The sequence below is a fragment of the Falco biarmicus genome, chromosome Z (assembly GCF_023638135.1).
Source record: "Falco biarmicus isolate bFalBia1 chromosome Z, bFalBia1.pri, whole genome shotgun sequence".
NCBI lineage: Eukaryota > Metazoa > Chordata > Aves > Falconiformes > Falconidae > Falco > Falco biarmicus.
The window spans coordinates 81,205,499-81,229,307 of record NC_079311.1 but is presented as its reverse complement, the minus strand read 5'-3'; the positions used below and the strand labels follow the sequence as shown (position 1 = coordinate 81,229,307).

At 46.3% G+C, this 23,809-nt stretch overlaps 1 protein-coding gene across 22 annotated transcripts in view; it reads left to right on the top strand.

The window, feature by feature from the left end:
- TCF4 (transcription factor 4) overlaps positions 1-23,809 on the top strand; it is a 240,339-nt gene that overhangs the window by 143,675 nt on the left and 72,855 nt on the right. For 18 of the 22 annotated variants that reach the window (XM_056323838.1, XM_056323839.1, XM_056323843.1 and 15 more), the window contains 2 exons: positions 1,613-1,742; positions 2,197-2,246. The exons of 3 other annotated variants lie outside the window; for them this stretch is intronic. In XM_056323838.1, coding sequence (XP_056179813.1) covers positions 1,613-1,742; positions 2,197-2,246 — 180 coding nt within the window. The remainder of the gene's footprint in view (positions 1-1,612; positions 1,743-2,196; positions 2,247-23,809) is intronic. One more of the 22 variants, XM_056323835.1, reaches the window with a different exon arrangement.

Genomic DNA, 23,809 nt, shown 5'->3' with positions numbered 1-23,809 from the left:
CTGGGAGAGGTCTGTAAAGGCAGATGCTGGGCTGCGCACCAGGAAAGGGTTTCGGCCCCAGTCGGTCAGAGCCCGTGTGTCCATCCCTCGTCAGCGATTCTTCTTTAGCCTCTCTGGGAAAAAAAGAGGAATATACTTTTCCAGAATCAAAAGTTATCTTGAAATGTTTTTAGAAGTATAGTCAATGAGTAAGGATGTTTTAATTTCTGATTTTCCAGCTCATGGGTCATATTTGACCAACTGCTTTCAGCAGAAGACATGCCACTTTGTTGAGCTATTTAGGAATCAAAAAGACTGTCTTAATTTAAAACAAGGAGCCTTTGTTTTAGTTGGTGACTGCCTTGTGAAATTTTTCAGTTCTCAGCGGGTTAACCAGGGAACAGGGGCAGAGTCATAATTGGCCTATTTAGAGTATTTTGCATGTGAATAGTGTGTTAGTGAAGCATTACTAAGTCTGTTGTGAGTGACATGGTGATTAGAATTTAGATTAGGGAAAACACATTCTGTACTTTATCAAGTACAGTAATTAGTTCAGTCAGTAAAAGTTGATTACAAGTAACGATAAAGTTAGATTTTTGGTACTTAATTTTAAAATTTCTTTATTAAATGGTAAATTTGTTCTTAATATAAATGGTAGCATCTACACCTGTTTTATTGCGTATCAGAATAATTAAAAGAACAATGTGTTCAATGCAGAGTATAATCAGGGGATTTATATATTATGGGTAAGTTTCAACGTAGTTTATAGCAAATAGAACATTACTCAGGAAATCGTTCTCTTCTGTCATAGTCTTTTACAGATTTATAATTTTTCTTATACCGGGGGTCAGATCACGTTTTCTGCTGTTTCATGGAAACCCTAGTCCTTTTGTAGCTGGGAAAATGTTGTGTTTACTGGGATGTATCTTGTTAGTTAATGGTACAGGCAGAAAATGGATATATTGAAAGTCCATCGCTGCTGCTACTGCTGCTGCTATACAATAGCATTAATTGTTTGCGGTTTCTGAGGTGCTTTTTTTTATGATGGCATTGCAAAAAATATTAAAAATGCATAATTTTATTTTCACATTTTAATCACATATCATGTACAGCCTGCTGTGCAGATTTTTATATTGCAAAACCTGTTGTATTTATTTCACAGATAGGAATTTTTCCTTGCACGGGGATAGACAATGAAGCTGTTTCATGCACACTGAGCCAACTGCTCTATCAACAGCAGGATTATTTTAAAGTTTTATTATTGTGAAATCTGTGCACTTAACTATCTTGTTTGCAGCAAAGAAACTAAATTATCTTCAAATATATATAACAGAGCTCCAAAAGTTTTTAAAACATTGATTGCATTTGAATAAATAGGCAATAAGTCTCCTTTAAATGTAAATAATCATATTTTAAATTAATTACTTTGTGATTTCCCAGTAAAGGGAAAGATTGTCAACTGGAAATTTTTGTAATGTCTCCTTTAAAGATTTGGCAGGTTCTTGTTTCCGTGTTTCAGTTGCTTATGAAGATTTCTTTACTGTGTTATTTTTAGGAATGAGAAATAGCTAATGATGAGGAAAGTCGGATTTAACATGCATGCGCACACACGTATATATTTTTAATCTTTTAGCAAAGTCTCCTTGGAGGTGACATGGATATTGGCAACCCAGGAGCGCTTTCCCCCACTAAGCCTGGCTCCCAGTACTATCAGTATTCTAGCAATAACCCCCGGCGGAGGCCTCTCCACAGCACCTCTATGGGTGAGTGATTTTGTGTTCAACCTTTTTTATTTTTTTCCATTTCAACAAATAATCGGAATTCAGTCCTGTTTAGCAATACTTTGAAATAAATACAATAAGTGGCAGAGCGTACTCCACCGGGACTCTCGGAGGGGTTTATTTAACGTTGGCTGATTGCTCCTCTCTGTCCTTTGTCGAGCGTGCAAGGAGCCTTAAAAAAAATCGCTTTTTTTAAAGCACGTCAGTGTAAAGTGAAAACAAAGGCCTTAACACTCGAGATCAGAATATGAACAATTTTCCAGCATTTTACTGCTGGACTTAAGAGCAGTGGCATCCACTCGGTGTTACCATAACTGCTGCACGCCCAGCGTCAGGCGGCGGGCAGGGCGATTAGTAGCTGGGGCTGTAGAAAATTTCAGGGGAAAGAAAAAAAAAAGCGCCTGTCTTATGAAGACACTGTTTTGTCTTTTTTCAGAAGTACAAACAAAGAAAGTTCGAAAAGTTCCTCCAGGTTTGCCATCTTCAGTAAGTACCGCTCGTCTGCTCGCTGGCTTGTGATGGGGTGGCTTTGTTCGGTTGTGGGCAGAGAGAAACAAACCCGCTGCCGGGCTCCTGGGGCGCTTGGCGCTGAGGGCTGAGGCCAAGGTAAGGAGAGTTAAAAAAAAATAATCTCGTCACTTGTCCCAGCTTGGAAGGGATTAATTGCACGATGGGGATGAGTGTCGGCTGCTCATGTGGATTTTCAGCGATGGACGCTGAAGAGCTGGCGCGGGTGCGGGCAGCGTGTACCTGTGCAGGGCGAGCATCCCTGGCACGTGCCGGTTAGCTGTTTTGTCGGGCTGCTGCTGATTTATGGATTTGCATGTTCAAAGAGCTGTGTGGAGAGGATTTCTGAGAAATGTCCAGGGGTCTCAGCCCGGGATGCGGGGTGAACATTTTCATTTTCACACAAGGTCTCTGAGCTATGGTACCTGCAGCAGGAGCTGGCTGGGGGTGAGCCCAGGTGTCAACCGCCGGGATCCAGCTGCTGCCAGAGGCATTGTGGGTTGCTCGAGCAGTAACAACAGAGCTGGTAATTACCCAGGGCTTTCCATGATATTTTAAAGAATATCCCAGATACCTTTTTGTAAGGAGGGTTATGGGTGCCATCCAGCTACACCGGGCACGGTTTTCAGTGTTTGTGGTGAAATCTTTGCACCATGCAGTCAGAAGTTGGGGTTTCTCTTTGGTTCGGTGAAGTCCTTTGTTTCATGACCCAAATCATTCTATTAGTTTGCATTTTATCATCACTGTGGAAAATCTGTTTGGTTGTTTTGGTTTTGGTTTTTTGGTGTTTTTTTCCCTGAATAAGCTGTACCAAGGTGCATTACATCTTTTGAGAGCATTTACTTTTAAATCCATTAAAATCTATAGAAAATAGCAGTTTTAAAAGAAGTGATACGACATTTCAGTAACTACAGTATAAAGGGTAGGATGGCTAAAGAGCACATTTTATTCCAGTATTTTTATTCTAATTTTTTTCTCTGCCATTACTTTAAAAATATGTATTTTTGTATCAATATCTGCAAACAGAAAACAAACCACTCAAGAGGGGAGAGCTTCCATTTCATACCTGACAACTCTATTTGTTTTATCTCTAAATCTGGTTATTAGGAGGAGCTGAATGGCAATCAGTCTTGCAGAATATATAACAAATTGGCATGTTAATCTCAGATGGGTTTTATGTTTTTACCATAAATCCATGTAAATTTTCTTTTCCAAAATCAGCATACTTTTAAAGCTTCAGTGATTGTCGTGACTGTGCTAAACAGTAGTTTCATTACTGGTCACTTTATAAATAATAACATTTTAACCTGAAAAAGAAACATATGAACATACTAATTTAATCGCACGGATTATTGTAATCTTTATAACGTTAAACAAATACAAACATAAATCTTTTCTGAAAGTTGTTGAGAAATGGAAATTCTCAAATGCAAGTTTCCAGTAAAGTAAAAAATACTATATATTTTTTTTTTTAATTAAAAGTAAGTTCCCACACGTGTATTTTAAATTTATTTCACTGTGTGTTTTTTGGTTTTGGTTTTTATTGGACTCCTTTACAGCAATAGCTAATATCCTCCCCAAAGGTTTTTACAAGTACTCTTACGCTTGAAGTTAGAGGTGGATTTAATTTAGATGAAACTTTAGCTTTCAATAGTTTTGCTGACGACTTCACATGCTGTATCCCTCCCAGCTCCCTATGTGATGGGGGTCCTAGGGAGGGGAGCAGGGCTGTGGGAGCGCAAAGCCCCTCTGTGCCACAGAGCCCCCGTGCTGCGATGCACCGCGCCAAAGGATGCTGCGCCTGTTCCGCATGCTCCTGGCACCAGCCGCTGCCGCGCTTGCTTGCGGTAGCTCGGGAATTCTGCTGGCTTGCTGTTGAGTCATTTGCAGGCAAGAAAAAAGACAAGCCAACCCCAAAGCTGCGGGTTTTTTTTGTGGTTTAAAACATTGCTCTGTAGACCGGTGATCATCTCAGGACACTTACAGAGATATTTTCGCATCTGAGTTCGAAAAGATCCTTTCAGTAAAATGGTACCTGCTATCTGCCCTTGCTGCGTGGGGAAGGGTGCCGACGTTTCTGTTGGAAATGTCAACCTGCAGGGATTTATAACTGCTGCAAAAGTTTTTTTAGGGATTACTTCTTGCTTCAAAAGAATGAAAGGCAATTTATGTTTGTCGCAGATTAGTCTCAAATGTGTGCTTCCTTTAATTTTTTGTGAATACAGTTGTTGTACAGAATGGAAGTACTTCTACAGCTCAATACTCTTAGCTATTTTAACGGTATTTTTATTTCTAAGCGAAATTCTCATGGAGTAGAATATGCACTTTAAATACTTCTGATTATTTTAATGAGCTGTACAATTTATTAGAAAATAAAATATAAAAAAATATTCCTGAATATTTTGATCACCCATAGCTCTGTAAAGTAAATTAAAATGAAAGTCCAGTAATGTGAATAAGATGGTTCTGGAGGGTGATACAGCCTTTTTTAAGCAAACATACAGATAGGTGTTTGGGTCTTGTTGTCTTCATGTATCATGAATCATACATTGCACTTGAAACGATGATGCTTTAGAAAAAGCACCTGTGTGTCTCAAACAGAAAAAATGTCTTACAAAAGGTCAGATTATATTTAGGTTATAGATTGTGTCACGCTGAACTGCCAGGATTTATGATGCTGGATGAAGTAGATGCATTTATAAATTGAATAACTAGCTTATAATATACTTAGTTGATAGGGTGGAAATATTGCTGTATTTCTCTTAAAATATGTATATTAACTTGTTCTCAATGTGATTTATGGAGTGGATATGGAGATTAATGCAGCAGCATTTGTGAAAGCAGTTATTGTTGATTAATTCATAAGTAGTCATAAAAATTTCAATGATAAATGGTAATAAATATGTTGTATCAGCTCCCCTTTATTATAAGAAATGGCTACGAGTTTGGAAAACAAAGTAAATTAAACTATGGAAACAGTCTGAGTTTAAAAAATAATGAAGATTTGAACTAAATTTGGTGTTGGGAAGGTAAAACCCCTCAAGTGTGCTCTGGGTGTGGGGGATGCATCCCATGGTCCTGCCCATTCTTGGACCCCTGTGGCTGGTCTCAGCCACAGCTCATCACAGCAGTTATGAACTGGTGACAGATCTGGAGCTGAGCTGGAACTGAAGTGCTGAGCTCCAAAAGCTCGGTCTGAACGGAGACGTGGGTCGGGATGTGCCTGTCCCCCCCAGCCCATTCCCCATGTGCCGTGGTGCCTGCCCAACCGACTGCGGCGGGGGCTTGCGCGGGTCTTGGATAGTGCATGGTGAGATTGGCTTTGTCCAACGTGTCCGTGGCATCCTGTGTGGAGCTTCTCCCATCTCTGGCATTTCAGGACTTCACTGATTTCAGGTGTTGTAACCTGAATGTGCCTGTACAGCCCAGTGTGATCTGCCATCTCAGGTGGTGGGGCAGGGGGCTGGGTACCCTGGCTCTGCCCACTCCCCAGGCACACATGGCCTCACCGTGTCCTGGGCTCCTGTCCGCGATATAATGCAGCCTAACATACTTCCATGGACTTACAGACTCTATGTAGTCTTTTGGGGCAAGGGGTTGTACTGGGACCGTTTTGTACTGGAGTTTTCTGCCTTCGGTCGAAGGCCTGGAGAGCTCTGCTCCCACTGGAGCAGTGCCAGGAAGGCCAGGCTATATTGGATTGAGCCAGCTGAGGATGCAATACAGGCACGACAATATTAGGAAAAATGAGATTTTTCTGTTTGCTTGTTGAGTAGCCACGTGCCTTTACTGAACTCTGTCATGGTAATGCTTGGTACCCAGGCTGGCGCAGGCGGTGGGCACCGCAGAAATAGCTCTCCTACCCACAGACGAGGTTTGACCTGGGCATTTATGTAGGACCAGACACAAGGGCACGTAAACTTTGTTTGGACCTGCAGTCCGGGGCTTCCTTTCCTGGGTAACAATAATGGCTACTTTATGAGAGGTGTTGCAGTCATTTGGTGCAGCATTCTTGATCAGTGTCGGATGCTGCCATCACCTAGCATCATGCAATCCAGGTGGCTCCTCTGCACAACCACCTCCTCACCCTTAACTTCATCCTAAGGCTTTGCTGTTCTCTTAATCTTTAACCTGAAGCCTTCATCCAGTTTGGCTGCTGATGGTTTAATCAACATCTGACCTTTTACATTAAGTGTTTGCCAAGTGCTGTGGTGTTTTCCGCCTTTCTTCTCTTGACCAGTAAGAGTCAGGAATGAGCAAGCTGCGCCTGGTGTGCATGGTGGGAAGCGTCTGTGAAGGAATGGGGTATGGAATGGGAGGTCTTTGGGGGAAAAGTGAGCAAAGAGGGAAGGGCTTAGGTTGTAGAGGTCACGTTTTGAGTCGTGGGTTTACAAGAACTTGTATCATCCTGACTTCAGTAAGTCCACCACGGTGGCACTGTGGCAGGGAAGCGGTGTCTGCCCAGGTGCTGGTTTCCAACAGATAGCACCTGTAATACAAGGCAATATATTGAGGACAAAAAAAAGAAAGCTCAGAAACAAAGCCTTCACAGAGTGCTGACAATGCTAGTCATCCGCAGGCACGGTGCAAGCTCTTCTTTGGCTTTCTTGGAGCAGGCTGCGTGCTTCAGCAGAAGGAGGGCTTACTGAGGCTGAAGTGGGAGCAGCTCCGAGGAGCACAAGTGGTGACATTGCCTTTGAGCCCCCTGCATGGCCAAGACAGGCTTTTCGCCTCTGAGAATGACGGTGGGTGGGCGAGTCCAGCAAAGGCCACCCGCAGGCTTTCTGCATCTCAAATTGCTCTTCTGTGTGGCCAGGCTTTCCAGTAAGGTGCCTGGAGGTCATACGGTGCTCAACTCATGCGATTCCTTTTGGTGTTATTATCATCTAGCAAACAGGCTGTCAAGTACAGCCATTATGGCACGATGTATTCATCTTCTGTTTTCTCTGTGGACACTCTTCTCCTTCACAACTGCACCCAGGCCTCCTGCTCCCTTAGCTCCACAGGAAGAGTGGCTGGTTGCTGTTGTTTGATCCCCATTAATGGCAGAGCCAGGACCGTGACACCAAGCAGAATCCCACGTCCTGCTCTGCCCCTGGAGAGGGCAGTTCGGGCTCTCAAGCTGTGCCGATAAATGCAGCTTTCAGCCTGTCTCGAATCCCCAGCCAGGCACCTTCCCAGGGAGGACCAAACCCACCATGCTGCTTGGTGCAGGGTCAGAGGTGCTGGTGTGAGCTGCGCGATTGTCCCTGTGACCTAGGGCTGGGGGGGGTCAGCAGCACCCAGGGTTTAGCAGCTGTGGGGAGACAGCCTCTCCAGTCTGCCTCTGCTTGTGTGGGAGCTTGCGTGGGAGCTTGCGAAGGAGCTCCGCAGGGGAACTGCGGGGTCTGGGGTGACGTCGCAGCCGTGAACCACAGGTTTTGGTGCCGTCGTTCCATTGCCACGGCTGCACAGCGAAGCTAACGCAGAGCTGCTTTTAGGATGGTTTAAGGCTGGCAGGGGGGAGGTTCACATTGTTGTAAGAGGTCCTGTTGGTACCTAGTGAAACAGGAGGATGGTGGCGGTGTACTCCAGCTTGCACCCTGCTGATAGCACACCTTGAGTGGGCAAGGATGCAGTTCTTGTTTCACAGCCGCACAGCCAGCTGTACTGAGCTGTGTTCCCTGAAACCTGCCTGCTGGCCACCGCGGAGGCAGCTCGTGGGTCCGGGCTTCCCTGGAGGGCGAATTTTCCTGCTGGGACCCCACGGAGGTGTTTCACCCCATGCTTCTTTCCTCATGTCTCCTTGAGAGGTGGAGTGTCCCTGTGCATCCCCCATCCCCGGGATCAGCTGCAGTGAAATGGAAAGAAGGCAAAAGCCGCGGCTGTAAAAGCAGCCATAGCCCAGCCCTGGCATAGCCAGTGATCACAGACAGTCATGTCTTTCTGGTTTCCAAGGTTAATTTGCTCTTAATGGAACCAGCAGCTTTAAAATAAATAAAAGCCTTTCAAAAGGAGGAAAGAGGAGATGATGGCTCCTCAGGTTGAACCATCTCCTTGGAAGTTGCATCTGTAGGAGCCCTTGGGGAAGATGGGCAACATGCTGCTTGGGAAGGGGGCTTGGGGCTCAGCTCCCACCTCTGCCAGGGGCTTCACCTCTGCCCATGGCACCCACTTCACTCTCTGCTTGTCAAACAGATGTGAGTGGGCGCGGGGTGAGGGAACCAGCTCTGGCAATAGGATCTGGGCTGCGCCAAGGAGCAGGATTGCAACCACAGCCCGGGCAGGCGTCACACATTATTTTGAATGCAGATTCTAGGAGGATTCTTGTGGGGAAGATTTTACAGCCAGAATAAAGACAGGGAGAAGTCCAATGTCATATGCCTCAGTTGTGTTAAAAGAAAAGCGAGGAACTGAGAAATTAATCGATTTTGTTGGCAAATCAGCACATAAAATCTCTCAAGCCTCAGTTTTAATGGCAAGAGTCTCTTTCATCTTAATTTAAGGTGTCCTTTCTTAGACTGGAGACATCTAATCTGCACTCGCTGTTGTGTGTATTTACAAGCACCTTGCTAGCCAGCCAGATAAGGAAGTGTATGACTCAGTTGTACATCCTAAGGAAACACCTGCTTGGTTCCAAAAACTCAAGAAAGAAGAAATACTACTGGGATGCCACCTGGAGTTTTTCCACAGCTTTATTCTGTTTTCCATGGGAGAAGCCTTGATGATTTTGCTGGGAGGTGAGGAAGCACTGCTTGTGCTTTTTGTGCAGACTTTGCAGGCTTCCTACCTCAACTGAAAAAACGCAGCCCTATGAATTTCCCTTCAAACATCTGCGTTAAATGGGACTTTTCCAAAACAAATATGATGTCCCCGTCTTTCCCTGTACCACCTGCCGTAGCAGAAAATTCACCAGTCCTGGGGTGCCAGCGGTGTCGCTGCTGCCAGTGCCTTTGGAGACATTTCTCCACACTGGACCTGTGGGGTCCTTTGAAGTGTCCAGGGTTCAGTGGTGGGTTGTGGGTTGGCACCCACCAGAGATGTGCCAGAGCATCCCAGCTGCCTAATGGCACTTGGGCAGCGGTGCGGAGCCTGCCTGAGGGCTGGATCCTGGTCTGGGGGTCTTTGAGCACCAGTGGCATTGAGGGGAAGGCTCCCTGGGACAGCTGACCCTCCTGGAGATAACCATCCAAGGGACAGCAACGGGGGTGAAAACCTGGGGGGCAGCTCATGGGGACGCGGCGAACAACTTGCATCATGTGAGAGGAAGCGAGGTAGCAGCTGGATTAAGGAAGGAATAACAGGAGCTAATAATATTTTTTTCATAATATTTTACTATAACTCAGTGAGGCCTGAGAGCCCACAGAGATGAGCCCAGACCTGCGCAATGCACTGCAACACCCCTGCAGCAGGGTCCTTGCCTTTCCCCTGCCTCACAGCAGCCTGTATGTTTCCCCCAAGTAATTTGTCTGATCCTCGCAGCGGCCACCCTTCCCCGGGAGCACCCAGGCTCCCACCGGCCATGGGCTGTCACGCTCACCGCCTTATTGGGTTGACAAGATCCTCTTCATCTGGTGGCCCCAGGGGAAGCAGCCTGGCTAACATCCCCCTCACCCTTCTGGCCAGCCATGTAAATCATCCCACATTATGTTGGGGGGAGGGGGGGGGGGCGGTGTTCCATATTCAAATTCAAACCTTATTAAGTCCACAGTTTGGGGGTTTGTTTTTTGGGTTTTGGGTTTTTTTTTCAATTATAACAAAGCTCTGCTTTTTGCTTAAAAGTAAAGACATAAATTTGGAAGTGCAGCTTTAGCACATAACAAATAAAGTCAACCCAAGGAAATGATAAAATACAGCGGTGAGGAGGTCGGTTAAAGGACCGTCTGTTGCAGACTGTACCTGGAATTGCTCCTGACCTGCAAAACGGCCTGGAAGTCATTTTGCAAACAAAACTCTGCGATCGTGTGGTTTTCATATAGATCAACAAGTAGAGAAAATACAGCTTAAAATGGCAAAGTGTTTCCTTTTGAATGAATTGCCCAGGGTTTCTTCAACACAAAAAAGCGATGGGAAGGGTTTGGTCCGATACGTGTATTTTTCTTACGCCTTGGCCTTACGGTAGATTTAAAGGTAAAACCTTTACTGCAAAATTCACACATTTCTAAATGGTTTCACTATTTTGGACTGAAAAAAACCAACCCCAAACCCCCCAACCAGATCCAGTAGTGATTCGTGGGGTTCTTTGCTTAGCTTGAGCAGAGGCTCCCTCTTCAGAGCGCCGCCGGTAGTGCAGGGGGCGCCTCGCCCGCCGGCTCCGGGCTTCGGCCACTCAGTCCAGCTATCTGCCAGTGCCTGCGAAAGGGGCAGGCTGAGGCGCAGCAGGTACTCGGCTCTATGTTTAAGGCACCTCTTTTAAAATCTATTTTTAAGCACTTTCCTTCCTCTGCCACAGGTAGAACGGTAGCGGCGCCCCAGGAGCAGACCCCGCTCCCCGGGTCCTTGGGGGGTTCTTTGGGATCGAACGTGCCCCGCATGCCTCAGCCCGGTGTCTTTTTTTCCCCAAAAACTTGACAAAGCATTTTTTTTAATTTTAAACTTGTCATCGAGCTGTCTGTGCGTACGTACCGAGCACTGGCCCTGGCAGGTTCCCGGCGGAGCAGGAGGACAGGGAGTGCTGGGCACCTTGGGCACTGGGGACCCTGCAGCTGGAGGAGCCCATCCTGCCCGCGCCCTGCACCGCAGCTGCCCTCCTCTTCTCTGCTGCAAGGATCCGTCAGCAAATGCTTTTTAGTCAGTAAAGAAATGTCAAAATACATGGCGATTTCACGTCCAGCCTTCAATCACTTTCTTTCCTTAGCTATGTAATCTGTAATTCTTTTTGCATTTGGGAATTAAGCTGAGTTTCACAAGTGTAAAACTCAGTACTTAATTTTTCTGTTTGAACTTGAGGATAATTGTTAGGAAAAAGCATTTAATGATTAAAAAAAAATCTCTGTGCAGTAATTTGATTTTGTGCCTTTTCTTTATATATTATCTGTAGATTGTATTCATTACAAGCAGTGCAGCGCCTTCAGATCTCTGATTAGCACAGTTCAGCATTTAAGATATAAGCATTTAAATCCTATCTTGTATCAGGCCTTTCCAGTGTGGTTTTAGGAAAGGGTGGCTTCTGGTGCTGGGGATTTATTTATTTGATCTAATTTTTTTTTAAAAAGTTGTTCTGGCATTTCAGAACAGATTGGACGTGGGGTCGAAGTGGGGAGAGTGATGCAGTGTGTGGAGCAGGGAGCGGGATGTTAATGAAGAAGTTATCTATGGAAGTTGAAGATACTCTGTCGAGATTGATATGCTTGCACTCTGACTGGAGTACATTTGTAACAGACTCCCTGTGTTTTATCTAAGGAACATTAATTTTTCCTCTGAAGTATTTTTTGCCTTTACACTGAAGCGGTAAATGAGCAAAAAAATCAGCATAGCAAAAATATGGGGGGGGGGGGGGGGGAAATGGCATAAAGAGCTCCAATAACTATTAACGTTGTTAAATGCATAGCAAAGCTCCCCTGACAGTTTCTTGGCACAAAATCTAGGAGGCCTACAATGGCTGGTTGTTTTTTTATTGTTATTTTATTTTCAATGGCATACAGCGCCTTTCAACAGGCCAAACAAGCGGTTAAAGTCAGTGCCCGAGTGGAGCGGACACTGCAGCAGCCCCGGCGAGGGTTTAGACCCATAAAGGCATGTTGCGTTTTGCTTCCCAAAGCTTCGGCCCCACGGACATCTCCAGCAGAACCAGAACAGGACGGGCTGTCCTGCCCTGCTTGCTTTCTCCCCTGAGCTCCTGCTCCCACCTGTTCTCCCAACAATCCCTGGAAAGCTGTGGAGAATGCTCTCTCCTTGCATCCTGGGAGGGCTCCTTTCAGCCATGCCGATGCTCCGAGATGTTACATCCTCATGTCTGTCAGTGCTGCAGATTGCGTGTGTAGGGATGTAGTGCACAGGGATTTCATCCCTGGCTCTGCAGAGGCGCAGGCAGGTGGCCCGGGCCATTCCCAGGGGTCCGCAGCTGGCCACGGGGACGGGAGCCCTCCCGCACCCAGAGCCCACCCACAGCATCTAAGGGCAGGGGTGGCTCAGCAGTGGGTTTTACCCGTGCCACCCTTGCTATCCTGTAAACAATAAAAGGCTGAAAGGCTCCCGCGTTTGCTGCTTTTCTAGCACGTAATAAAGACTTGAATATTTTAGGTGCCTGAAATCGAGCTGTGCTGTGGTGAGCCGTCGCCTGCTACAGCATTGCCCAGTGCTGCAGCGAGCCCCTCAAGCCGGGAAGCACATGTCCCCGCTCCGGAGTGAGAGGGGCTTCGCTATTTGGGTATTTGAAGCTAGATTTGCATATTCCAGACGATTTGAGTGCGTTTCCAGATGAGAACATCTTTTCCCTGCCAAGTGCAAGCCACAAAGTGACACGGCAAAGTTAAATCGCTTGGTCGGTGGCCAGTTTGGTGGAGGCAGCCCTTGGTGGCGTGGCACGGCACAGTGTGGCACGGCGTGGTGTGGTGTGGCAGGGCTGGGCGGCAGCCCTCCCTCGCTGCCATTGCCACCTGGTGGAATAAAAGATGCTGGGTTGCAGCAAAGTCGCCTTTAATTTTGGCTCTTTTATTGCAACCACACTTTGGCAATAGTGTGTGAGAGTCCTTAACCAAAAAGATCCTCTCATTTGCTCTGCAACACCTCATTTCTCCGCTCACAGTTCATTTATGATTCTGATGAGAGTGTTTTTTCAGGAAACACACATTTCACTTTTTGACCTAGGAGCATCTGTTAGAATTTTTTTTTAATACTACTTTGGCATTCTGGAAGTGTTAATGTCTTTCATATCTGTTTAATGCTATTTAGGGATATTTATGATCACCTCTTGGTTACTTGGGGTAAAGTGTGTTGCAATTTTTTTCAAACAGACAGGAAAGCATTCATATGAGGAAACAGATTGCTTTAAACATGTGCTTCCTGTGACAGTAAAAAGAACAAATTAGATTTAACACTGTGTAATGAATGCATAAATGTGTACGTTTAAGCTTTTAAAAGCCTTACATTCGGTTCTGGCCTAAACAAAAATCCAGAGTCACCTATCAAGGCGCAACAAAGTAGATTTAAATATGTGCAACCAAGCCTGTTCATATTTTCAAAGCGATTTCGCTGCAGTTTTCCGTTCCAGTCTAGACTTCTTCCTCTTCAACTGGGTGAATTTGATCTCTGAAAGCTCTTTCCTGATCCTAAAAGCCCTCGGCATTGAGGACGTGCTGGTGCAACCGTATTGATTAACATGGAGGAAGAGCTCGTGGCTTCCAGGAGAGGGCCCATTGCTGGGGTGGCAGCAGGATGCACACTCCCACCCAGCACATGTAGCTGCTCAGGAGAGGACCCATCAGCCCCCAGGGTCCCCTGGGTGCCGTCCCGGGGGGGGGGGGGGCGGGGGGGCTGTGCCATGGGGCCCCCTGCCCAGGCTCTCAGCCAGCACCCGGGGGGCTCAGGGCAGCATGCCCACCAACGCCAGCATCCTCGTCTGGTGTGGGCCTGCAGCAGAGGGGATGGCTTGTATTTTTTAGGAGGGGGAAGGGGAAAAAAAAAAAAAAAAAGAAAGCAGTGAGAGTTCACTGGCCCAGGAAACAGCCTGGAAGTACTTAGTGTGCTTCCCTCTGTACTCAACCTGCTCCGTGTTTGTTGGCTGTGCTGGCTGCTCCGGCTTAGCCTGGGAGCCACGGCCAGAGCTCAGAATGCAACTGAACTCTCCCTGGAAATATGACTGAAAGGAAATCCTGGCACATTAAATAACAGATACATTCAAAATGCAAACAATGGTATAATATATACTTAGTTATTGTTCTTGACTTACCTACTAGGGGGTGGAAGCTATTCCAAATCATAGCTGTAGCAATTCTGCAGGAAATATTCTAAATGTCTGCTCCTTGTTTGCATCCTTGTTTTTCTTTGAAGATGCATCTGGAAAAGAATTAAAGGCGGTTGCTGTCCACCTTCACCCAATTAGTTCCCTCACACCTCTTATTTTCAATCTTTCCAGAAGATTTCTTAAACAGAAAACCTACTCGGGTGAAAAGAGAGCGCGGGCTTTTGTGTCACTGACCATCAGAGTGTTTCCGAGTGCAGCGTGAGGCTGTGGGGGCATCGGCTGTCTTAAAATCGACCAGGATTCGGCACGCACGCAGCCACGGATGGAGCAAAACGCCAGAAAGATGACCAGGTTGTGCCGAGTCTGAATTTTTTTTGCAGGCTGTGGGAGTTCGGTCTAGAATACAGTTTGTTTGATAATTAGCGCACATCTCCTAAGACTTTCAGAGATTCATGTTTAACCTTTCTGCCACCACATTCCGACATAAAATTAATGCGCCTTTTATCATTCTCCGGTATTTAAGTAAATATTTTTGAACCATCTCCGTGCAACAGGTTTCCAAAGATTTAAAGTATGCCGCAGGTTTCCAAAAAACTTCATTTTTTCTTATATGTTAAATGTTCTGTTTGTGCAAAATTTTGAGAATCACCATAAGGGCTTCTTTGCATTTTTAATTTAGTAACTAACATATGAATACATTTGCATATTAATTAGTTGCAGATTAAATCATGCATACATAATTGCCTCCTTACTGTGTTTAATGTTTGTCAAAATCTCCAGCCTGGTTTGATGGATGTCGTATGAAAGATTACAATTTGATGTACCCTTGGAAGTATTTACACCAATAATGCAGGATTCTTAATAGCAGAATTCTCTAGTTATATACAGTTTCTAATAAACATGTAAGATAGGTGCATGTCCCTTTTGACTAGCTTTTTTCCTTGCACCAAGTCATTTACTATTCATAATCATTAATGCATCTCCTAATTATACAGCATATGTCTGTTAACCACTTCCTTGCCAGTCTTTGGGCTGCAGCGCCTGAATTTTTAGTACAACTTGTATTATGTGAGAGACCATTCCTGAATTGTTTTGCCTCCGAAATGAGCCATCCCTTCAGGTTTTTCCTCGCGTGTGGTATTTGGAGGAAGAGTTTAAAATGCAAGTTACATTTTGCGGTTGATTATTGAGGTTAAAGAAATGATCCGCACTTAATTCATGGCTGAAGGCTTCTCTGCTGTGGCTACTGCAGTAAATCATCAAGGACGTTCCAAGTGCAAAAATAATACCTACCAAAATTATCGCTCCCCTAGTGACGAGCCTCACCTAAAATCGCGCTGGGGGTGGGCAGGGAAGGTCAGGCCAGTGGTCCCCGGTGCTCTGGCGGCAGGCTGAGCTTGCCGGGAGCACCCGGAGGGATGGCATCGCCCCTGCCCACAGCCCCCCATGGCGCAGAGGGCTTTCACGGGGGCTGCGGCTTGCGGTTCCACCGTGCCTGGGCAACACCTGGACGTTAAAAAAAGCGCGTTCCAAATCCAGGCTGATGTTTCTGAGACACAAGTTCACCAAATTCTGCAGGCTTTCGGGACCATAGGACTGCAGTGGGTTTGTGTTTGCCTCTTGGGGTTTTCCGGAACTTTTAGCTACGCTCTGTTCCTGCGTTCAGGTTTTGTCCATAGCTATGAGGGCCTGAAACTGCTATTTTTAATGAAATCGAGATTTTTTTGTAATTTCTGAATTTTTGGAGCTGAGGCTTTAGAAAAAAATAAACCCCCAAAAGAACAGAAGATCCTGCAGGACTCCTGATAAAATCCCAAGAGTTGGCTACACTGAGTTTATCAGCAAGCAGTTGATTTCCTTCTTCAGCTGGCTATACATTAACCACTTCTCAAGCAAAAGCAGTTTTAGAGGACTTCCAAAGAACCATATTTTGTTACAGAAGTTGGCACTAACATGTGTTAGGCATTTAAGTGTGAATTTGAGCAGTCGATGGGAATATGGTGCAGTGTAAGGAAACAGCACCAGGGAGGTTGGACCCTGCTCCCCAAGCTTGCTGCCCACCTGATGGGGAGGTTTCTGGCAAGTGGCTTCACCTCTGGGTGCCTATTTTTTTTACTTTGTTCATCCCAGCTGCAAACCCTTCAGGTCAGGCTCTGGCTCAGCACAGTGCCTGCGCAGCACAGGGTGACAGAGGCTTCTAGGAATGGCTGTGGTATAAAAATATATATTTTAATATGGCATCTGGATTCATGTAATTGAAAATGCACTTTGGAGTATTAATTAGGATTGCTGAAAGGAAAAGTTCATGGGAAAGCATAAGCGTGTCATTTCAGTGAGAGATTTCTTCTGCAATATCTATCTGTTTACAGTTGGCTTGCTTTGTATTTTAGGTGCATGCATTTTGTGTATAAATAACAAATATGCGTATTTGATATAATATAAAATCCATGGCGAAACCACTGCATGGCCCTAATTACTGAAGAAAACCATGTACTTGGTTTCAGAAGACCCAGCAACCTGACATCTTTAGTCCAACCAGTCAGGTTGCAAGATATATTTTATCACATTATTCATTATGAAAAGCCCAATGAATGCAAAGGTACAAACACCCTTTTCTCTTGAAGGGTTTTACGTAGTAAAAATAAACCATCATGGAACTAGTGCCCAAAGACCTCGCAGACTTATTCTCTAATTACAGAAGAACATAAACTGCTTAATACTTAGCACTAATTATCCTCCCGTACTGTGCAATTCGGTATTAAACCACAAAAGAAGGTTCAAATAGCATGAAGGGACAAATGTACAAAAGGAAGAAAATTGTAAGACCAGGCCAAATTCACTCAACCCAACCCCGCGGTCAGCAGATGCCACATTCAATAACATCTCTGGCCCCAATTCAGTCCTGACGGCGGCGATGCACCGCGCAGGCTGCACATCAAACACAAACACGCCATCAGGAGTTGCTTAATTGGTGCGACTTGTGCCCTCGTTTTAGCAAGACGTCAACATCTTTGCTCCACTTGCCAGCAAGCCCACCCCGTGGCTGTCGTGGAGGCACCCGGCGCAGCACCCGTGGGGGCAGCGTGCCGGAGAGGAGCGCCTTGCTCTCATTGCACCTGGGTGCCCAACCTAGGCGATGGTTGGCTGCTTTTTTACAGCACTGGCGCCTCTAGTCCGGTTTTACAATATGAAGGGTTAAAATCCACGCTGAACGCTAAATTCTTCATCTTTAATGGGAAAATTGACAAATATTGTACAGAACATCTTTGTTTGAAGGTCTCCAAGGAAAGATAGATACCCAACAGTTTCCCTCCTCCAGGCGATATTCCTGGAGAACTAGAGACAAAATGATTTAATGCAATGAGAGGGCGAAAAAAGACTGGAGGAAGTAAAAATGCTAACAGTTACAGCCCAGTCCAGCGCGGCAGGCAGGGAGCTGAGACTTGGGAAAGATCTGATGCTTCTCACACAGGTGTGTCAATAAACCTCCTGCAAAGCTTCTGCCCGCCCACCTGCTCCCCAGTTCCAGGCTGGATCTAGCTCCTCTCTCCATGTGCTGGAACAAGGTTTAAGCAATTCAGATCCAGATTTCTTGGAAAGTGAGCAGGACTTTGGCAACTTTGCAGCATACTCGGGGGTTTAAAGGCCAAGTCAGTCTAAGCAGCGAAAGAGAAGAGCACTAATGTGGTTCAGTAGAGAAGGAGAGCGAACCGGGAGGAATGAGACACGAATAAAACAAGAAAGATCTGGCAGAATATCAGGTGAAGCTTTCTGTGGCAAGATGCAGATTTTTGACTCAGGAATAATCTCCCGTATTTCTTAACATTGAGATAAAAGTGATAAATATCCAGACACTGGCTATGTGCAGGAGTCCCCCCTGTGCTGCAGCTCAGCTGGGGCGGCTCTTGCACATCCAGAGCTGAGACAGCGGAAATCTTTCAGGTGTTCTAAAACCCTTTTAATCTGTCTTTGCTTCTGGGGTAACATGAGCGCTACCCCAGCCAGAAACACAAGCCCAGCAGTCGGGGGTGCGGAGGGGACAGTGCTTTGTGTGCGTGGCTGGGAAGCCCAAGCCATGACTGTCCCTGTGGCATGGGGAGACTCTCTGGGTAGGGTGTGGCATCACCAAACAGCATTTTGTGTTCCTTAAACACCCAGTTTTCCAGATTCTTTTCCTTCTTTGAGCAGTATCCTCAAAGAAAGCTTACCAGGGGCCCCTCCCTTCTCTCTTCTGAGCAGTGTCCTGGTTTCCTGGTCCCCACCTTGACCAGTCCTCTGACGGTGCCATTTCCACCTCCTTTGCCCATCTGCCTTTCTACGTGGGCTGCTCTCCCAGGCTGACAGCCAAAGAAGGTTCAAGCTGGCCAGTGTCCTCCTTAAGTCTTTGAGGTCTTCATGACCACCCGCTTCATCTTCCTGTGTGTTACCCATCCTCGCACCCAGCAGCCAAACCAACCTGCGTTGCTTGATTCAGAGGGTGATGGGAGAGGGTGGGCAACGTGAAGAGATTTTGTCTCATTTTCTGTTTTTTTCCAAAACCACACCATCTCTATCCCTGTATTTGTCTGGCTGCTGGAGATTGGGGGTTATTTTCAAGTACAAGCGATTCCCGAGTGCAAAGGTAACCTTCAGAGCAAGCTGTACATGTGTAAACGCGACCTCCTCGTCCCCGAGCATCCGCAGGATCTGGGAGCCGTGGCAGCAGCCCAGCCTCCTCCTCCGCAGGCACGTACTCCTCCCAAATGCCTCATGCATCGCAACGTGGCCAGCTCACCAGGACCAGGGTGACCATGCTTTAGGTTTTCCCTGGAGCCGGGGCAGGGAGCTGAGCAGCTCCCCTAGGCAGCCCCGTGCCGCAGAGGGTGTATTGGGGGAGCCTCAGCCTCCAGTCCCCTTGGCTCAATGTAACTGCAGCACCGGCGCGGTGCCCGTGGCCTCCCTGAGCTTCAGTTTCTCCGTCTATACAAAGGGAAGCAGTGACAGAATAATATTTAACTGCTAGAGAGAAGGGCTGTGAGGCCTAACTATGTAACAGCTGAAAAGTCTTCCATATGGCAATGTGCAATAAATGAGGAGCAGTGTTCCTCTCCCGCTCCCTCCCCAGATTCTTGTGGCAGAGTGGGAATGAATCCGAGTTTGCAGGATCCCACATCTATGTTCAGTCCTGCAGATCATTTAGCAGAGAGGAGGGTAGTGAGAAACGCTTTTGAGTGCTTTGATCAATTCTGCTAACGGTTTACTATGTAGACAAACTGCTGCACGTGACTGTAAAAAAGGCCACGTTTTGGTCCTTAATATCAGCCATGTGTCCATTTGCATGGCGTCTGCAACTTCTTACCTTTTCCACATTTATTTTCCTTTTTTGTGTGTGTACTGTTTTAAAAAACAATTGTACAACAGCACAATAGATGTAAGTTCTTTCTGAAGTGTCAATGCAAGTAGATCTTTTATCATTTTATAAAACACTGAACCCACTTGGGAGAGTATGTATTGTTACTAATGAAAATCACTATATTACAACGTGGCTTTTTTTCCTAAAGACTGAACATAAGATCAGGTCCTTGATTGCCTTACGCTTCCAAAGGATTTATTTATTTTGCAATGGCAGCTAATGCTAATAGAGAACAGTTGACTACGAACGTGTGGAAACCTCTCAGTAAAGCAAAACGAGCCCTAACTGCAGCGCTGATGACTGATCTAGATTCTGCTTCAACTGCAAAAGCAAAGATAATCCCTTATAATCTGAAACTGCTTGTTTATTATGTGGCATGTGCAATTGGTGAACTGCTTGGCACTGCAAAAAAATGTTTAAAATCTTGCTCTGTTTGTTTATTTTACCAAATACGTCTCCAGTGGACTCTAAACTATGCTACAACGCTTGTAGTCCCGTATTGAGACCGGTGATGCTGAAATTTCCAAATGTAGGACCCTCCCATCATAAGCCTGTGTGCCTTGGGAAGAGAGAGAGGATGCCAGCCGTGAACCTTAAACCCCCATCCCGTCTGTTTCCATAGTGAACCTGGAATCGGAGCCCCTGGGCTGTCCAGGCCCATAGCCTAGGGCAGCAGAGTTGGCTGGTTGCCCAATGGCACCTTGCAGCCGGCGTAGGGTCTGCTTACGGTGCCAGAGCAATGTGGAGAAGCTGTTGTGGTAGTATTGCTAACCTCAAAGGTTCACATAGCATGAGTCAGCCACTCTCCCATCCACAAAAAAAACGAAATCATGAGATTTTAAAAATAGTAAAGATTGGGTTTGTTTTATTAGCCTTTGGGGTTTTCTGCCTCAGAGTTCCCGTTTCCCAGCTCTCCTCCACACTGCCTGGAGTTAGAAGCTTATTCTTCAAAAATGTGAAATCTGGGATCATCCTGTAATCAATGACTATAGCAGCTCTGACTTTCCAGAAAAGCAAGCCCACCAACTACTCTGATACTCACGATAAAATGGTAAAAAATTGGCAATATAGCCTTTGTGCAAGAAGAAATCCTGGCCCATGTGATTTAAGTTTCTCCCTTGGCTTCTCGCAAGCAGTGTAGTCAAAAATAAACCTAGTGGCAAATGGATATTTTAGATAGACAGTTTTGTTTAAAATAGATTAACTGTAAAGTATGTTTCTGTGCTTTTTTTTTTTTCTGGTAAGATGGAAGGTGACGGATAATCCGTAGTGCCGGGTGCCTGCTTACCTGCCCCCAGTGCCCTGCCCAGCGCCGGGGGTCTGGGCCAGCTCATGCTGCAGCTGAGGGGATGTGCTCAGCCCCATCACGTGTTAACATTAGCTTATCTGGAAAGCAAACAGTGGATGTTGGTTTGGTTTTCAAAAGCTAGTTCTGATGTAGGGGTTTGTTACGTTATTAACTTCATGTGCTATATAGTAAGTACGGTCTGTGTAGCATTTAATGTAAGAGAAGTTGTTTGATATTTTACAGATCAAACTTGGCAGATGCTTGCAGAGGTGTTCTATGGTTTATCCTGGTAATCTCAGACTAATGCTTTTGCCACGTTCCTGGCTTCTGACCTGTCACAGCACCCGCTTTGGCCAAGTAGTTTGTGTCTGGCAGTGCAAGGACAGGAGCACGTGCAGTTATGTCACTGACTCGGTGGCTGCTGAAAGGGCAATTTGCTTAAAAACTGCTCTGGGTATAGCAGATGTGCCCATCCAATATGTTCGGTACACACAAACGTCCAGGAATCTGGCGGAATTGCATTCGTCCTGACACCCCAAGTCACACCTGACCAACTGCTTCAGTTGAAAAAAAACCTCTCAAATGCATTTTTATTGAGATTATTTGAAAAGCTTGCAAGGTCCAGGTACTAGCGGGCTGGCCTGGGTGATGCACAGAGCATTGCTGTGGGGAAGGGCTCTGGCACTGGCACTGCCATGGGTGCTGCCCGGCTCACTGCTGGAATAACCCACCGTCGGGGCCACTCCATGAGCTGCACCCGGGTAAGACATCTGGTGGAGAGTTGGTCCGCTTAATGAGAAAGAGAAGAGCTAGTTCAGCGCTGGGAAAAAGGCTTCCTTCCTCCTTGGCAGGCGAGCCTGGCAGCAAGGTGTAGGCTTGTTGGGTTGATTAGGATTGCCATCAATAGGTAGTCCATAATATTAAAGCAGATGTATCCACATTTGGCTGGTTTAAAGTAGCTTTTTAGAGACTGGCTTTTAGGATCTGATTTATTCACATAGCATCTGTATAATTAGATATTTGTCCTGTATTCAGTCTATGGTGCACAAGTAGCTGAATATGAACCTCTTCCTGGGGAGAGAGGAGAGAATATTAATGTACAAAAATGTAGGAAAACAAGTGTTACCTTTTGTTGCAGCAGTTACAAAAGAGACAATTATAAATTACGTCGCCTGGAGTTCAGCAGGTTGATCTCTAGCTCGATTTGGGATCCTGCAGAATCAAGACCAGAAACTGGCCACAGCACATGCCCCGTCTTTAAGTTTGTATAAAGTAAATATGGTGCCACTTGTTTGTGTGTTTATCCAGCATCTGAACGAGCTTTCTGTGTTGGGGTTGTGTCCCTCTGGTCAGAGGGGTGGGGGGCTATCCCTGCGTGGGGGATTGTAAGAAACCTTTAGCTCGGCTCTGGTGTCTCCTAAAATAGAGCTGCCTTCGGGGAACGGAGGAGGGTTTGCTTCTCTTTTCCTTAAAGAGGAGAGAAGCTGGTCGAAAAAGGCTGGTGGGACAGGAGGTGGGGCATGTCCTCATGGGGCCTCTGAATGGAGGTCCTGGTCTCTCAGCAAAACACCCCAGCTGAGGAGAATTCTTCACATCTGGGCGTTCAGAGCCACTTCTCCACCCACAGTGGGTACGTTGTAATAGCTGTGCTCAAGGATTTGTGTAAGAAGGATGAGATTATTCAAGTGACCCAGACTTAACCCAGGCTGTTTAGTCATCTTACTTGACATTTTACCATTATCCGTATCAATTTATGGCTGCAAGCTTGTCGTCTAGCAGATAGCTTCCCTTTCTTTGGTCCTCTGCTGTGGACCTCAGTTACAGTAGTGTCAGGAACGTAATGTGACTGCTGTCTCTTCCTTCCAGCATCCAGAAAAAATCTGGGACTTTCTGGAAGGTCTGGTTCCAGACACGAAGTGTGCCAGTGGTGCCGCTCTGTTGGGATGGCATCCATTGGAGCACCCCTGGCTGACCGAGGAGGATGCTCAGCAGCTCACTGAGGCCCTTTCCAAATTCTTTGTCTTGAAAGTCTTTCTGGAAAAGCAGAGACCTGCTCCCTCTTCCCCTCCTGGACCAGGAGAGGTGGCCTCACGAAAGCTGCAGAACCCGCCATTCTGTCTTTCATCATTATCTTCTGCTTCTGTTTCTTTTTCTAATTCTCTTTAGATTTCTTGAGTGTTTCCTCACCCTCTTCTGGAATTTGCTGCTGGGATCTGATACAAGAGAAGAAAGGAGAGAATGGAAACGAGTATATATATACCAGAATATTGCAATTCTGTCACAGAAGTGCCAGCACTGATTATTTCTGTGCATGAAGCCTCACATGGTGTCTCTGCCCGTTGACCAGTTGGCCATACTGTGGCTGGGGGCTGGGCCAGGGTGAGCAGTGGTGCAAAGGGAAAATGGAACAGGAGGGCCCTAAGGGAAATTATTAACTTCAATAATGCTGAAGTAGCTGGATTCTGACAGGGTGGCCACGTAACCTGGCACCCTATGCTCACTGTGTCATGCTACGCAGGTGACATATTGACCTGCATTTGTCCCTACTTGGGTCTGTTACACCTGCTCAGCCTTGTTCTGCCTGCAGCAACCTAGAAGATGCTGAAGAACGATGCCTGACGCAGAAGGTGCTGAAATGATGTGCTGCCACAGCATTTTATGCATCTTTATGTTTTGTGTCTTTTAAAAGTCCCCGGCCCTTTGGCAGTGCTCCCTCTGGGTCCATTGTCACACTGTCCTTACCAAACCAAAGGTTTAAGTACTCATCCTCTACCCTGTACTTGGAAAACGAGCCCCTTTGGGGCAATGGAGAGGACGCGAGGGTTAGGCAGGGCCGCAGGGAGGCTGCGCCTGCTCCCTGGCAGCGGCGCGGGGCGGTGGGCCATGCTGTCCCCACGTCACTCCTCCCCGCCCGCACCTCGCCTCTCCACACTGCCAACCTCTCATTAAGACGAAGGACATAATTGCAGCATTGCCGG